The sequence below is a fragment of the Epinephelus lanceolatus genome, chromosome 13 (genome assembly GCF_041903045.1).
Source record: "Epinephelus lanceolatus isolate andai-2023 chromosome 13, ASM4190304v1, whole genome shotgun sequence".
Classification (NCBI taxonomy): domain Eukaryota; kingdom Metazoa; phylum Chordata; class Actinopteri; order Perciformes; family Serranidae; genus Epinephelus; species Epinephelus lanceolatus.
Window position 1 is genome coordinate 18,246,449 of NC_135746.1, and position 18,170 is coordinate 18,264,618.

Below are 18,170 nucleotides of genomic sequence, written 5' to 3' on the forward strand. Positions count from 1 at the left end.
CTGCTGCAGCAAAAAAGCAGTTTTAAACAGGTAATATATATTGCAATATATTCTATCGCAATACTCAGTATACCGCGACATGTTTAAAATCACTATAATATTGTATCGTGACTTAAGTATCGTGATGATATCATATCGTGGAGCCTCCGGTGATTCCCAGCCCAAATACTCATGTGCACATTTATCATACAAGACAAGATCCTGTTTTGTTCAAGTGTCAACAAGTTAAAGGAAAACATAAAACTTTTCTCAGTAAAACAGTGAATTAGCATATTTTTAAAAATGTTGAACTATTAAATTTATATGATGGCTTATTTAATTTTTCATGAATTATCACGTATTATAATCATATGTCACATCTGCTTTAAGTCATACTGGGCAGATGATGTTGGTTGCTCTCTATACTCAACTCAAGATGTGACATCTGGGGGCGTCGGTGGCTTAGTGGTAGAGCAGGCACCCCATGTACAAGGCTGTTGCCGCAGCGGCCCGGGTGCGACTATCAGCCTGTGGCCCTTCGCTGCATGTCATTACCCCTCTCTCTCTCCCCCCTTCACGCCTAACTGTCCTATCTATAAAGGCAAAAATGCCCCAAAACAAATATCGAAAGATGTGACATTTGGATAATGTTTTGTACAAAGACTATATATGTAAAAACTGTGGTTTTCTAAGTAAAGTTTTTGGATTTTTTTTTTTTTGTTGTTGTTTAATTTTCAGATTCAGTGTCAGCATACATGAATAACAATAATAAGAACCATTTAACATCATACACAAGGTTTTGACATGCTTGATGTAAACATAATGTATGCTTTTCAAATAAAGTTTATTAAAAAAAAAATAAAATCTTTAGTAGTCCATGTATGTGTGTGCTTCAAGCTCACCATCCAATAGAGTCTGACCACGTATTTCCCGTAGCTGTTGTAGAGCGGCAGATGACCTTTCGCCACCTTACACAGCGAGTAGATGTGCTCCCAAGGTCTCCAACCATCTTGTTCTCTAAATGTGCCATTATGAAGCATCCAAACAATATAGATCTCGCTGATGATCCACCTCATTAGCTTCATCGAAGACGGGGGGGGGGGGGGGGGGGGAGAAAGTAATTATGAGTTTAATTACCAACGGATCTTTAAATCTATTGGCTGAGTCCGCAATTATCTGACCTATCATTCATAAAATCAATAGGGTATTGCATCACCCCAGTGTAATTCATTGCTGTCCGTCAAACATCACCCTGACTGACATCTAAATTACACTACCCAAGTGCTAATCAATAGTCAGTGGGAAAAAGTAGAGAGTAATGGTTAAGAAAACTAACCTCACTGCAAATCAGATGATCATTGGGGGTGATAAGGTCAAAGGTCCTTTGATTTTCAACAACAGTGAGATCCTAAAATGAAGCAGAACCTTGTTTTCATTGCATGTACAGATTCAGAGTCATTCATTATAATAACACAGTGGTCAACCAGCTTTTAAAAATGGCTGTCAGATGTCATCTTTTTAAAATGGACATGAATTTGTAACCTACTTACTGTTTCTCTACTCCCAATCCCATGACCCAAACTGGTCTAACCGCACAATGATACTCCCAAGAATGTGTCTGCAGTGAATAGTTCACTACCAAGTTAATAGATTCTGCCATGTCACTAATTAAATATGAATTAATGGGTCAGGTGATGATGAGTGAGGTCAGCTGCAGGTCAACGGAGGTTGTGTTTTCTCCCATCGTAACAGCAACTCTATGTGAGAGCCAAACTTTAAATTATTATGAATAACACAGGCTTTTATACAGACTGGTACACACTGATGAAAAGAGAGTTTCACAGTGAAGCCGTTGCCTGCATCTACACGACTGATTGCTTTTGTGATTAGCCCGTGTTCCTCGTGTATGAAATTAATGAAATGCTTTTGACATCTTGAGTGAAAAGGCAGCTCGTGACCTGGCAAGGACTAATTCAAAAAGCAGGAAGCTGCCGGTAATTGCTCAATACTGCACTGAGAGAGGGGTACAAGAAAAGTGGAGTGATGCAATTAAAACTTCATTGGAGGCGACTAGAGAGCAGATTTCCTTAACTACATTTCACACTGTGTGGCAAAGAAATACACTTGTTAATACATGTAATGGCTGCAACCAACAGTCAATTAGCCTGTCAATTGTTCATTTTTTTAATAGATTATGCTTATAGTCCATGCACACCCATGTAGCAGGGGTGTGCCATATCAACTCGTTCACTGGTATAATTTGTAATATCTTGTGAAAACTTCATATTGTGACACTCACGATATTTCAACTTGTTGACATATTGTCGTCATACTGTTACCCACGGCAACAAAAAGCATGGCTGAAAGCAAAATTATTAGCGACTCTGCGGTGGTTCCCAAAAAGAGGAGCAGCTTCAGTAGTGTGGAATAAACTGTGGCGTCCTGAATGTTTTACAAACAGCCCTGGACTTTTCAGACTCTTAGCGAGTTACTGCTCAGAGGGAACTCATTCAGCGGCTCCTCCAGCAGCAGCACAGTGTCTCTCCCTCTCCTCTCTCACTGTGCGCACACAGGAGTCAGTGTCATCTAGTGATTTGGTCATAAACCTTTGGTAATGTAAACCTATGTGGCGCTCGTGGCTCGACAAAAAAACTACATACATCTGAATGTTAAATAGTTAGGGTGTCATAACAGCCTGTCACAGGTTACAGCGTGATGATTAGAGGAGATCAAAAAAAAATCACCTGTTGATTTTTTTATATATAGATATACACTGCCTGGCCAAAAAAAAAGTCACCACCAAAAAAAAAGGTCATACACTCTAATATTTCGTTAGACCGCCTTTAGCTTTGATTACGGCACGCATTCGCTGTGGCATTGTTTCGATAAGCTTCTGCAATGTCACAAGATTTATTTCCATCCAGTGTTGCATTAATTTTTCACCAAGATCTTGCATTGATGATGGTAGAGTCTGACCGCTGCGCAAAGCCTTCTCCAGCACATCCCAAAGATTCTCAATGGGGTTAAGGTCTGGACTCTGTGGTGGCCAATCCATGTGTGAAAATGATGTCTCATGCTCCCTGAACCAGTCTTTCACAATTTGAGCCCGATGAATCCTGGCATTGTCATCTTGGAATATGCCCGTGCCATCAGGGAAGAAAAAATCCATTGATGGAATAACCTGGTCATTCAGTATATTCAGGTAGTCAGCTGACCTCATTCTTTGAGCACATACTGTTGCTGAACCTAGACCTGACCAACTGCAGCAACCCCAGATCATAACACTGCCCCCACAGGCTTGTACAGTAGGCACTAGGCATGATGGGTGCATCACTTCATCTGCCTCTCTTCTTACCCTGATGCGCCCATCACTCTGGAACAGGGTAAATCTGGACTCATCAGACCACATGACCTTCTTCCATTGCTCCAGAGTCCAATCTTTATGCTCCCTAGCAAATTGAAGCCTTTTTTTCCGGTTAGCCTCACTGATTAGTGGTTTTCTTAAGGCTACACAGCTGTTCAGTCCCAATCCCTTGAGTTCCCTTCGCATTGTGCGTGTGGAAATGCTCTTACTTTCACTATTAAACATAGCCCTGAGCTCTACTGTTGTTTTTCTTCGATTTGATCTCACCAAACGTTTAAGTGATTGCCGATCACGATCATTGAGGATTTTTTTCCGGCCACATTTCTTCCTCGAAGACGATGGGTCCCCACTATCCTTCCAGTTTTTAATAATGCGTTGGACAGTTCTTAACCCAATTTTAGTAGTTTCTGCAATCTCCTTAATGTTTTCTCTGCTTGATGCATGCCAATGATTTGACCCTTCTCAAACAGACTAACATCTTTTCCACGACCACGGGATGTGTCTTTCGACATGGTTGTTTAGGAAATGAGAAGCAACTCATTGCACCAGTTGGGGTTAAATAACTTGTTGCCAGCTGAAAGATAATTGCCCATGCAGTAATTATCCAATAGGAGGCTCGTACCTATTTGCTTAGTTAAATCCAGGTGGCGACTTTTTTTTTGGCCAGGCAGTGTATATATATATATATATATATATATATATATATATATATGCAGATCCTAGAGTACATTGTTTTTGTATTTGGGGACTGTTTAAACGTGTAATTTGTGGTAGATTTTATTTTGTTGAGCTATTAATATTGTATACAGAACATGAATCTCACTCTGAGTTACTGTTGTTGTTGTTGTTTACAAACTAAAGAAATAAAAGATAATTTTGGTTTAGTTTTTACTGAATATTTAAGGGCAAACTGTAAAAATATATCACTTATTTTGTTGCAATTGTATGCTCTTTTTTTCCTCACTAATTTGTCATATAGTCAAGAATATCGTTATCACAAAAATACCCTGAAATATTGTGATTAAAAATGTGTTATTTTAGGGCCATATCGCACTACCATGTAGTCTACTAGTCATTTGGTCTACAAATGATAAATACAGATAAATGATCACAAAAGGTTACAGTAAGCAAATATTGTATTAGAATTGGTCATTTTTCTGACCTACAATCCAAAAAAACCCCAAATGTATTCAATTCACAGGGATATGAGCAGGAGAAAATAACTATCACTTATATGTGTACACCAGCACGACACATACGCCAGCTCCTGTTCATTGTTATCCTTGAACTGCTACATAGTGTGGTGTCTATAACAGTCCAAGCATAAACAAGACATTTGGCATATACTCTCCCATGAGAAAACATATTCTTAATGTAGAAGGTTACCTTGTTGTCAATAAACTCTGTAGGACGCTTCCAGGAGTGCACTTTCAAAGACGGAGGGAGGGAAATTTTCCCCTCAGGAACTTCAAAAAAAGGCTACAGACAAAAGCAAACACAGTGGATGTCATATAAAGAAAACAAAATGAACAAAGAAAGAATCAATGCAATGTCAAAATCAATACCAGTTGTAAAGTGGAAGCAACTTATTGATTTTTCAATACAGGTGCAGTATATGTTGCTGATGGCAAATATGTGAATGATCTATAGAGTCTTAATAATTATATGCTCCACATTTACAGCATTGTGACTCTTGTTGGCCTTTCCGTCCTCAGCTCCTTTACTTGAGTCCCATTTCTCCTTGTTGACTTCTGCATCGCTCCACTCAGGCCAGATGGGGAATCTGCATCTCCATGCTCCTCCTAGGCTCTCAGAAGAAGTGGCTGCTAGTGATGCTGCTCTGCAATGATGACACATAACTATTTCATTTGTTCTTGGCTTCCCTTTTTGTCAATATTTAGCAACCAAATTAGCTCAGTGTCAGTGAGTCAGCCTAGAGCCCAAATGCCGGTTTCCCCTTTCACAGTGGAAGTGATATTGGCTCAACAGCTGGCTGTTTTCATCATGATGTTAACAGACTGTATTTACACACAAGCCATAAGTACGTTAACGTAATGTAACGATACTTACTGAGGTGTATCTGTTCTTAACTGCTAGGCTTTTAAATACAGATAGGTCGAGTACATCTTTATATTATATTACACAATAAAACCTGCGACAAAAGGATCTCTGCCGGTTAGCGAGCTTCCTGAATGCTAAAGTTACCTAGCTTAGTTGATGCTAATGATACGCTGCTAACGTCAATGCTAACTACAGGTGTCCCTAATTAACGCTAATTGCCAACGTGAACCAAACTCACTCATTCTGTCGGTCGGATAAAGAGGCTTTACTGGAGGAGGACTCCTTCTTCTTCGGTTGTGCCTTGGACATTTTACTTGGTGTGTTAAATTTACGAGGTAATTCACCTGGAAGCAAGCAGGTCAAGTAATCTGCTGGAGGTGCATTTGTTAGGTTGTGCCCGTGCTCTTGAAAGTTTAGTCGTTGCTAAGCAACGGAGCTCTAACGTGGGCGGGGTCTGGAGCTGTTGCATCACTTGTTACTATAGTGAGGGATGGGCAGATTTCACTTTACAGTGATTTAGGGACTGTTCGTTACTTATGAGGGATAAGGGGTGGTGCAAAATGGATGAGGCATGTCTTATTATTATTTAAGCACTGGGCAGGGACTTGTGTTTTTTATTTTTTATTATTTATTTTGGCTTAGGGAAGGGGCAAACAAATGTAAATAGTTGTATTTTGTATTTACATGAGATTTTTAAAGAAAACACGCCTTCAAAACCCAAGTTTTCTTTAAAAATCACCAAAATGAAATAAAACAAATGATTGTGCGATGAGATTTATTTTCATGAGGATGTATCCAGTAGATTGTCTTATTTTTCTCTCATTCATTATTTTGCATCTACATACTTTGACATAGACAACATTCATATATTAACATATTTTATTTTACTCTTTACGTTAAATTTGGAACTATTTAAGATTGCGCACCTTACATGCAGGTAATGAGGGTTATGATTGGCAGAGCGATATATATATATATATATATATATATATATAAGATGTGAGATGCCACTATTGTTGTCGATGTTCAGTTGTCCTATGTTCTATTGTTGGACATTAAAGTGGATCTAGTTACACAGAGGAGCTGTCCCTGTGCACTTACTTCACTCCTCACAGCCCTTTAATAGTACATTCAGTAACTCGTAAGTTTATAGGTAAGACACGAGAGAGAAACCTGCCTTACATTATCGCTGGATTTTCAAATTTCCAATGGTCCTCTGAGACATTATATGCAATGAACACTTCCATCAAATAAAAAACATAACCAAACCTGAACGTAAAAAACAGTAATATTTCATCAATATAACTTTATTCTAAGACTCATTTCAAATTTGTCCAACAATAAAGCATTTGTATTAACTGTCCAACTTACACCACAAGAGTGAAAACCCAAAGGGTTTTCAACTCCAGGATTTCGTCATCAACTTCAATTTTTAACTTTTAAACATCAAAGTGTAAGTTTTGAAAAATGAATAAGTAATTTTTGGGTGGAGGGGAGGGCCATGCACTTTCCATCAATCACTCAGGAAGGCTTAAGGAAAAATATTTGTAGCTTCAGGGAGGATCAAAAAACAAAATGTCACACCCCAGACACCCTCCTTCTCTGATAAGTAAAGAACAGTCCCTTACAGAAAGTTACTTGAGAGCTACAAAATGTAAATACCAATACTTAAGGGGTAGTTTTGATTTTTTTTAAGTAGTGTTGCATGGGGTACTTATCTCTAGTCAGTCTATTACGTACAGTAGATGTCAGTCTTAGCTTCCATGTTGGACTCCAGCCTGCTTCTTCTCCAACTGGGGCCGTGCTGACTGACAATTACTAGATAAATACACCGTACAACATCATTTCAAAAAATCTGAGCTATCCCTTTAAACATGTGGGCTTATTGTTTTATAAATAAACTGACAAAACATTGGAAACAGCCTCAGAATTTGCCTGAATCAATACCTTTCAGTCCATCTCACCACTGTGATCCAAGTGTAGCAGCAAAAGCATCACAATGGCTGCAGCTTCCTGAAGGCCGTGGTATTGGATTGCATTGTGTTACCTCAAGGCTGTCACCATGTGATGCACATATGGCTCACTCTGCGGAACCGCACAATTGTGGCACCACTTACAAAGAAACACGGAAGTACACTCAGAGCTGAAAAGCAATACATCAGTGAGCTGTCAAGGCTCCAGCTCTGTCTGAAATGCATGCTGAAGTGTTTTAACGAGGTGACGTGAATAGCAGTATTAGCACTCAATGATAGCTGCTGTGATGCTTGTACACTAAACAACTGGCACGCCTCCATTGCATACCAGCTCTGGTAACAGTTAGGTGTGTGTGTAAGAGCACAAGCTGTAGTGGTGAGAGCAGTGTCTGATGACTATCACACACTGATTCTTGAGTGGAGTCACATGGTCCTGTCTCTCTCTCTTAAACACACGCACACTCACACACACACAGGCAGTCTGAGTTGTAGCTTTCACACATACAACTTCATCCATTTGTGCTACTAGTTTCTTCAAGGGAAACATAACACTGTAGGTATTGTGTTTACCAGCGTTGGCTCGACACACATACAGTGACAGATTATACAGAATGTACACTGTTGAGGTTGTGGAAGTGAAACTTGGTTGACTCTTATGACAGCCATTGTCCTCATCAGTGGCCTTTAATCTGTGCTTTTCATTAGGGTGACTAATACTTAGGCCTGCTTTCAAAGTTGATGTTGCCACTATTGTCATTCTGTAGTGTTGCTTCAGCAGCTCTGCCATTGCTGCCATTTTAGATCTAACTCCCAGGAACCTGCAATTGCCTGCACCATGCATTATTGCTTGTGCTGTTTTGGAAATCTGTTCAAATGAGTATAAACCCAGCTTGAATGGCTTAAACCAAGATTTCTATGTGCCTGTTAAAAACAGGTAATTGTATAATCTAAAACATTTGCTCGGAACAAAGAAACATAATATCCATGCAGGGAAACAAAATGTTTGAACTATATATGAGCCAAATGCTGTGCTTTAAAGAAGTATTTCACTGCTGGAAAAATGGTCTTTTCATAAAACTGGGCTGTCTGTGTGGTAGAAGGACACAAATACTTTACCAGACCAATAAACACTTCAGCTGGTGGGTGAGGTGAAGCAAGTTGGTTTCAGCCAGACCCCCAGGAAGTGTGCCAGCCTTTGAGGCCAATTTTCATAGTGGCCAAACAGCGGTACTGCAATTTCCGCGATCCGTCATGTCATACTATTGGGCCCAGAAAGTTTCCCATAGACTTATATTAAGAATGAGATGCATATATCAGTGGATACATGTCACAACCCCCACAAAATGACTCTTTCCATAATCAAGATTAAATCCATTTGGTCTGATAGCATTTGGAGAGTCTTAAAGAGCCACAAGGTTAAAGTATTTCATCCCAGTTCCAAGTTAGCTAGTGGAGCGCTAAATCGGAAGTCATCTGCTGGCTGCTCGGTCATGCTTGGTTATGCTCAGCGGCTATAAGTCTTGAGTGCACCTGCTCTATAGGCCAAATGATGCGGACACAGGGCTGATTAACCGGGTAATTTCATACCCCGTAAACAGAGCGATTTTGGCTTCATGCTCCACCTAGCAACTTTCAAAGGAATAAACGGAGCTCTCCTGCCAATGCTGTATCCAGGTCTCCTAATACATTCATGGTTTCAGCTCATTTAAAAGCAACATGGCAGCTGGTTGGTCACAAACAATCTCATAGTACAATTAAACAGTGCACTAAAATATATTTCTGAAGGCATTTTAGGCAACGCAGTAACAGAATCTTGGTTCATATTTGATCAGCGCTGCCTTGTTTTACCTTTTGATCTCAGTATTGTCAGACTCTCAATACGCAATACAGGAAACAGTATGTCGCTCACTTCCTGTTCACAAACTCTTGTATTACAGCTAAACAGTGCACTAAAATATGTTTCTGAAGACATTTAAGGTGAGAAATAGGTAATGCAGTCACAGAATCTTGACTTGTATTTTATTAGAACAGCCTAGTTTTAACTTTTTGGAGTTAAGAGGAAAGAGGTGGCTTTCTATTTCTATGTGCTTCTGAAAGTTGTTTCTGTGGTAGTGGTGGGCATACAAAAGTGAAGGCTATTAAGTAAAGACTGGGACACGCTCTCTGACCACATAGTAGCTATGAGGTATTACATACGTACAGTGGTACTGGATTTGCAGTGTTGAAGGGTTACAGAAGACGGCGCTAGAAACGAAGGCATAGTGTCGACTCAGGTGCTATTTGAGTGCATTTGTTTTGGCCTCTTTGGACATGCTGGGCCTGACTGAAGGTTTTTGGGTTAGGGTTAAACTTGATGGTAGCGGATATATAATGAAACCTTTTCATTAAGAACACATTTGTTTATTGTCTTTTATCAATGAACTTTTCAGTAATTGCAGAATTTTAATTCTCCCCCATATCTTTATTTTTCGTATCAAACGATTCAACCATGTCCATATGTTCTATTATAGTGCTCGAGGTATTGAACCTTTCAGCAACTGTAGACCAGATTGCATGTGCTGTACCCTAAGGATATGATGTCATATGACGCCATGTCTCCTCTTTTTAACCTCCTTCACAAAAATGAGGAAGCACAAGATGTGGTTCGAGCAACAGTACCTTCTTCATCTGACAGATTTTCTCTGACAAGCGAGCAGGGAGATTTGGGTGCTGGTAAGCTAAAGTGAAGTTTAACATAGTTCATTTGCATATGCTACCCACATTATTATGACACAAAACTGGTTGAAAATCAGCAATGTGTCCCTTTAAGTATATGGTGCAGATCTCATTTATTCATTGACTTAGCTTCTCTATCAGAAGACCATATGATTGATTGAGTTATGAATAATGTGGGGCATGTTGGCCAACCAATGCTCCAGTGTTTTGTTATGTTATATCCTCCTGAGACCCGAACCCAAGCTCCCAGTCTATTTGGGATCAGTAGGACCCGATAAGTATAAAAAACTAAACATTGTCAACAATGATTAAGTCCTCAAATGAGACGATAATAAAGTCCTAATGTCTTCCAATGAGTACATCCTAATTAACAGTGTCTTAGCTTGTTACTGTTGCTAAAATTGGTCAAATTTGTTGCTGTATCAAATTATAAACATTATTAATCATAAATAAACAAGTTTCAACCCTAAAATGTGATCAAATTAGTGTATTGTGGTCTTACTACCACTTGATTGCACAGAAAGGTGTCCATGAACGAGGACAACAGGTCTAAGTTAAGTAGAATAAAGTATAAGGTCAAGTAAACCCAAAATGTGATGTCTTCATATGAGGACACAGGGTCTCGGGAGGATATATAAATGCAGTAGATAAACTAGATCAGCCAGTCTAATCACTAGTGGACAACACAAATCTGTTAAAATGTTTATTCTATTTTGGTCTTGTAGATTTAAAGTATTTTCACATGTAAATTTAATCTCAACTCCAAGTTTAAAAAAAAAAATCCTTCATATTTCATCTGAATACTTTAATGTACAAGAGAGTGTATTTCTCTGTCTGATTCTGTTTTTATACATGTATCTCACCAGTTGCCTCATGCATGACCCAACACATTTAAGAGAAAATACATACTGTAATCAGATCTACATTTTCATACTGGTGGACAATCAAACAAAGATTTCTCAATGTCTCGTAGTATCGTTGTTAGAGTTTTTTCTGAAATACTGTATTGTCCGTCTTTGTGGTGTCTGTACATGTTTGAGTGAATAACAAAAAGTGTACCCACTAATTAACATAACAAAAACTGTATAATGGCACGTAACGTCAGAGAAGAAATGGCGTTAAGACAACAGTTCATGACAACAATGAGATATGTTACACTTGATAAGGTGTAGCTGTGATGCCTGTTTGCTTACTTTTTACACAGTAGTCTAGAAAGCAGCTGGAAACCCAAATATGAGTGTGCCGTCATTGACGTCCATCTGAAAACAATACAGGGTCTTGTTTCACAGATAAATGTTAAATGACAAAGATACTGAAATAAAAAAAGACCAAGTGGCAGAAATTAAGAGGTTACAGGTTGTTTTTGAGCTTGTGTTTCTTAAATTCCTGCTTAGTTTGCACCCCCTTCTCAGGCATGGCATAGTCCAGGGCTTCAGAGGTTGTCGGGGCAACAGGAGGGGCAGTGTGGTCCCAGCATGGAGAGCTGGGTGGGGGTCATAGTTTAGTTGGTGGTGGAATACACAATCAGGAAAATAAGCAGCGAGACAAACACAATAATAAAGACGCTGTGTGTGAGACAAAGAAGGAAACAGTCCGATAGAGACAGTGACAACAGTTGCGACAACATCAAGATAAAATTGGGCTTCTATTCTGGTCAAAAGACAACTACGAGAAACTTGGATGTGCAGGTCAAACGGGCATCAGTGCAGAGAGGAGAAGATCCCAGAGCTTTGAAGACCCACTAATTCATATTCCTCAGAGAGGCTGCAGTAGAGCGCTGAGAGCCACATGCTGGGTGCCCGGGTTGAACCTTGCCAAAGGGAGGCGGATGGCTAATATGGATGGATCAAGTGTCAACAGCAGCCTGACTTGCTCTCAGCAGCCACTGCCTCCTGGTCCAGTTTGATACGGTCTCCATTGCTCTCCTCATACGGCAAACCTTTGTCATTAGCCAAGATATTCTCTACCAGGAAACGTGCTGCCTCATCGACGTTGATGTTTTCCTGGGAAAAGTAACAAAACAGTATGTCAAAGTGGTGATAAGAAACTTTTTCTTTGATTAACCATTTTTATTATTTTAACAGAGTTTATTTATTTATTTTTTTTAACAGAGTACAAAATGAAATGCTTCACAAAATATACAAACCAACCACACCATACAATCCAATTTGTCATCACTGTATATGCAATTAGCCTTGGTTGACAATATAGACGTTCTCCATCATATGCAGTGGACACATTTTTTTAATGAGACAAAACTTACCAAATAAACCATCGCAAAACAAGGAAGTACAAAATAAATACACGTTTCAGTTAAGAACACCTGAGTCAAAGAGAACTTAATTTCCATTTGCAGTATTACATTTGGCCGTATGGCTCTGTTCTGGGGCCTCTGCCTTTCCTTGGGTCTACGCAGAGAGCCTCTTCCATGCTCCCACATGGAAAGCCAAAGGCAGGGAGAGCAGCAGCCAAGACCCCCCGGGAACAAAACAGAGCAGCATCAATGACAAACAGAAATGACACTGATAAGTCAGACACAACATGAAAAGGAGGAGGTTGCAAAGCAGCTTGCAGAGGAAGCAGCAACAGTAGGCAGGCCACAGCAGTTTAAATAGGGCACCCTGAATGAGATTCGCCAATTGGTTGCATAGAAAGGAATCATGTGGTCTATCAGCTGATTCCCTTCCATCAATCAGCTGCTCCATCAGTTGATTGGGCTGTTTGAGATCAGCTGATGTAGCTGGGATGTGAGCTGAGCTTGACATCGTGTCCTGCCTGAACTAATGCTATGCTCAGTTTTTGGCATAGAATAAGACACAAAACAAAAAAATGCGACTGCCTACAAATTGTGGTCCATGTCAAGGGCCCTCCAGGAAGTTTAAGTATTTGCCCCATTTTCTAATCCAGTGGTTCCCAACTGGTCCAGCCACAGTGTCCAGATTTCCCCTTAGTCATTATTTCAAGGTCCACACAGTTTAATACATACAGCTTGCTTACATATACTTGCGTTTGGCCATGTCATCGAGCTAGTTTGCTGTCTCTGTCAGGTAGCTGTCCATTAGTCACTCACTCTACAGCAGGAAACACCACTTCATTCTAAAAGCTTTGTGCCAGAAACTCACTGAACTTAAAAATAAAATGTATTTTTTACAAATCTGACACATGCGAGTCACTTGTAGTCCATTCAGAATAGACCCTGACCCACCATTTGGGAACCAGCATTCTAATATATACATCCAATCTTCCAAACAGTTGATCGGACATCTTTTCAAATTTAATACTCTGTGAAGAATCTGTCTGCCTATCACCACACTAGTTTGGACCCAACTTCTAGTGTATTTGTCTCATCCCACGAAGACCGATTCATCACCTAGGACAAATAATCTGGGGCTGAACAGACTTTAGGTGTTGGAAATCTCCCAGAAATATCCTGGCCCACAATTCTTGAGCTTTGTCACGACAAGACGCTTATTGAAATAAATATTGCACACTAGACACCAGTCCATGTCCTTGCTTCAGCTTGTAAAAGTACACTCAGTGGGAGGAATCACAGGCTGTTTTGCATCTTTTCAGAATTGCATCCTGAGTCCATGAACCCCCTTTAATATGAACCAGCCTGTTAAAGCAACAGCTGGGAGACAGAGACAGCAGAGATCTGACGCCAGCAGAGACAAGGTACAAACAACCATTTGCTTTTGTCCTTCACACTGTGGCCAGAAGCTGTCATCCCAAGGATTGAGGAGGTAATGAATGTTAATGGCCTTTCTCCAGGCTCTATAGTAACAGAGATGTTCACAAAGAGGCCTGGGCGTTAAGGTATACTGAAAAATTGCTTATAGAACAAAAAATAACTGAGTTGCAAAAGTCAAAAATCAAGTTAGCAATGACAATCTAGTTGCTTATTATTTTAGAAGGTCATAACAAATCTGTCAGGAGCGCCACAGTGTATTATTTGCCCAAATTTACTGCCCAGATTTGTGAGTTATGTGGAAGTGCATGCAAGTACAATCACATGATTATGAGTGCTGTCTAGATAACTTCACAATTTTTCAATCAGTAGATGATGTGCAATAATCAAAGCTAGATGAACCTCCTAATTAGAGAAAATTGTTGATTTCATCACAACAAAGGCTGATTAGGACCAGAGAACATTAACAGCCCTTCAGTATCTGACAAAGTGACCTGCCTCAGGCTCAAACTCTTCAAAACTGGGATTAAAACAATGTATAAGGAATACTTCACCCCCAAAATGACTATTTTTGTATTGATTACTCCCATCTAATGTTATGTTGAATTTGTTAAAAGAAACATTGTTTTTCTCGCATGCCTTCACTGTGACCGAAGAATCCAAAAAATTAAAAAGTTCTGAAGAATTAAATAATATGGTCCATGTTTAACAACAGCAAAAGCAAATCAAAACATTCGTTTACAAACTGTCACACAACTTGTGCAGTATAATTCAAGTCTCACTTATTCAGTCGTATGCTCTGTACTTCCCAAACAGACTGCCATGTCCGACCAGGGACTGAACTGACATTGAAACTTATCTCCATTGACAAAAACAGTAATTTTACCTAGCTGAAAACAAGGAGCTGCTGGTCTGTTGCTGCCTTTATCAGTAGTTTGTTTGTGTTATTGTGTGTCTTTGGTGAATCCTAACTAACCCTTTAAAGGAGCTATATGTAAGAAATCTAAAGCAAATAGTCATAAAATCCTCCTAATATGTCACAGAGACTAAGGAATAATGTTCATATAACATACTGATCTCACCGACAACAATAGTACAGCCAGAATATTTGCATTTAAAAAAAATTTTACGGCCCGCAAATCATGTTTATGTTTTGAATTTGTGTTTTGGCTGTTGCGCCACCCACCGCCGTCTACCAGTCACACAGTCAGTAGAGTCTCAGCATCAGTTACAGTTACGACTGAGCTACAGCAGCACGGCAAGCAGCATTAGCAGTGTCCCAGTACATAGCATTAGCAGCCAGCTCCTCCTCAGCTGTATCCCGGCAGCAGCGTTAGCAGCAGGGAAGCCAGACTTGCTCGAACGGTCCGCTGGAAAACCGAAGATCAGGGACGCGGCGACGCGGCCCTGCCACGGCAGCCATCCGTGGGCAAACAAATCAGTCTCCAGCGTGCTGCTGTCCAGCAACCTCGAATCTGTAGGGGAGGGGGGGCGGACACGACTCGTGGCAGTATTTTGAATTTGAGTGCAGTAACCGTTTTGGCCACATTTTTACATATAGCGCCTTTAAAACACCAAAGTCACACAGTAACACAAACAAATTAACTGATTAAGACAGTGGTAGACCAGCAACTCCTGTGTTAAATGAGGTAAAATTACTGTTTTTGTCAATGAAGGAGAGCAAAGATAAGTTTCACTTTTAATTCAGTTCCCCGTCATAAGGGCTGTCTGTTTGGGAAGTACTGAGCATATGGCTGGATAAACAAGACTTGGATTATACTGCACAAGTTGCGCAAGAGTTTGTTAGCAACTGTTTTGATAAAGTTTTGCTGTTGTTAAACATGGACCCCTTTTATTTAATTCATCAAGACTCTCATTTTTTGGATTCTTCGTTCACAGTGGAAGCATGTGAGGAAAACAAAGTTTTCTTAATAAATTCAATGTAACATGGGGTGAGTAAATAATGCACAGATTTGGTGAGTGAAGTATTTTACTTTAAGGTCATACAAGAAAATAATGCATAATCATGCTGAGATAAAAATGTTTTTTACATGTTTTGACATAATTTTGCTGTTGCTGAGCCCAGTAGATTGTGGTGCATATGTATGTATGAAAAAAATAAAATAAAATAAAATATAGAGTAAAAAATAAAATTATATATATATATATACAGTACAGGCCAAAAGTTTGGACACACCTTCTCATTCAATGCGCTTTCTTTATTTTCATGACTATTTACATTGTAGATTCTCACTGAAGGCATCAAAACTATGAATGAACACATGTGGAGTTATGTACTTAACAAAAAAAGGTGAAATAACTGAAAACATGTTTTATATTCCAGTTTCTTCAAAATAGCCACCCTTTGCTCTGATTACTGCTTTGCACACTCTTGGCATTCTCTCCATGAGCTTCAAGAGGTAGTCACCTGAAATGGTTTTCCAACAGTCTTGAAGGAGTTCCCAGAGGTGTTTAGCACTTGTTGGCCCCTTTGCCTTCACTCTGCGGTCCAGCTCACCCCAAACCATCTCGATTGGGTTCAGGTCCAGTGACTGTGGAGGCCAGGTCATCTGCCGCAGCACTCCATCACTCTCCTTCTTGGTCAAATAGCCCTTACACAGCCTGGAGGTGTGTTTGGGGTCATTGTCCTGTTGAAAAATAAATGATCGTCCAACTAAACGCAAACCGGATGGGATGGCATGTCGCTGCAGGATGCTGTGGTAGCCATGCTGGTTCAGTGTGCCTTCAATTTTGAATAAATCCCCAACAGTGTCACCAGCAAAACACCCCCACACCATCACACCTCCTCCTCCATGCTTCACAGTGGGAACCAGGCATGTGGAATCCATCCGTTCACCTTTTCTGCGTCTCACAAAGACACGGCGGTTGGAACCAAAGATCTCAAATTTGGACTCATCAGACCAAAGCACAGATTTCCACTGGTCTAATGTCCATTCCTTGTGTTTCTTGGCCCAAACAAATCTCTTCTGCTTGTTGCCTCTCCTTAGCAGTGGTTTCCTAGCAGCTATTTGACCATGAAGGCCTGATTGGCGCAGTCTCCTCTTAACAGTTGTTCTAGAGATGGGTCTGCTGCTAGAACTCTGTGTGGCATTCATCTGGTCTCTGATCTGAGCTGCTGTTAACTTGCGATTTCTGAGGCTGGTGACTCGGATGAACTTATCCTCAGAAGCAGAGGTGACTCTTGGTCTTCCTTTCCTGGGTCGGTCCTCATGTGTGCCAGTTTGGTTGTAGCGCTTGATGGTTTTTGCGACTCCACTTGGGGACACATTTAAAGTTTTTGCAATTTTCCAGACTGACTGACCTTCATTTCTTAAAGTAATGATGGCCACTCGTTTTTCTTTAGTTAGCTGATTGGTTCTTGCCATAATATGAATTTTAACAGTTGTCCAATAGGGCTGTCGGCTGTGTATTAACCTGACTTCTGCACAACACAACTGATGGTCCCAACCCCATTGATAAAGCAAGAAATTCCACTAATTAACCCTGATAAGGCACACCTGTGAAGTGGAAACCATTTCAGGTGACTACCTCTTGAAGCTCATGGAGAGAATGCCGAGAGTGTGCAAAGCAGTAATCAGAGCAAAGGGTGGTTATTTTGAAGAAACTAGAATATAAAACATGTTTTCAGTTATTTCACCTTTTTTTGTTAAGTACATAACTCCACATGTGTTCATTCATAGTTTTGATGCCTTCAGTGAGAATCTACAATGTAAATAGTCATGAAAATAAAGAAAACGCATTGAATGAGAAGGTGTGTCCAAACTTTTGGCCTGTACTGTATATATATATATATATATATATATATATATATAGTGCATGTACATATACTTGATTTGCTAACACTCGGTGACACTGTTTATGTTAGAAAAATAACCAAAAGGTCAATAAAATATTAATAAAAAAAAAAAAAAAGACAGAGCCCTATGACTCATCAAGAATTATCTTCATTTTTGGATTCTTCATTTACTGGAGGCATGTAAATGTAAATGTAAAATGGGGTGATCAATTCAGGTGATTTATTCCTCTCACATGTTGTACGCTGTACGCTTCACTTTAAAGCTGACAAAAGAGATTTTTAAGGTGGGTAATTTCCTGGCTGACACATACATGCTAATATTCATTTTGAGAGGGAAGTATTCCTTTAAGAAATCTGATTCGTCACTTTGAAACTGAAAGAAAGTCTGGTACTGATTAAAAAACATTCCAGTTACAAGTAGTTGCAGGTTGAGTTTATAACCAGTGTGACAGGCACAGTAAACAACAACACTTCATTGCTCTCTCAGAGAGAAACTGGCCAGAAAGGCTTTGCCCACATCTCACACACCCACACACTTCACATGACGCAGCACGTGACATAGCTGCAGGGACT

At 39.9% G+C, this 18,170-nt stretch overlaps 2 protein-coding genes across 2 annotated transcripts in view; both read right to left on the reverse strand.

Moving 5' to 3' along the window:
* Window positions 1-5,826, reverse strand: part of adgb (androglobin) — an 80,774-nt gene extending 74,948 nt beyond the window's left edge. Inside the window, exons 1-5 of the mRNA XM_078173816.1 lie at window positions 5,643-5,826; window positions 5,024-5,183; window positions 4,730-4,822; window positions 1,316-1,387; window positions 882-1,058 (exon numbers count right to left, since the gene is read on the reverse strand). Of these exons, the coding sequence (XP_078029942.1) occupies window positions 882-1,058; window positions 1,316-1,387; window positions 4,730-4,822; window positions 5,024-5,183; window positions 5,643-5,713 (573 nt within the window). The 5' untranslated portion in view covers window positions 5,714-5,826. The remainder of the gene's footprint in view (window positions 1-881; window positions 1,059-1,315; window positions 1,388-4,729; window positions 4,823-5,023; window positions 5,184-5,642) is intronic.
* A 4,956-nt stretch (window positions 5,827-10,782) lies between these two features.
* Window positions 10,783-18,170, reverse strand: part of rab32a (RAB32a, member RAS oncogene family) — a 32,149-nt gene continuing 24,761 nt past the window's right edge. Inside the window, exon 3 of the mRNA XM_033647914.2 lies at window positions 10,783-12,095. Within this exon, the coding sequence (XP_033503805.1) occupies window positions 11,946-12,095 (150 nt within the window). The 3' untranslated portion in view covers window positions 10,783-11,945. The remainder of the gene's footprint in view (window positions 12,096-18,170) is intronic.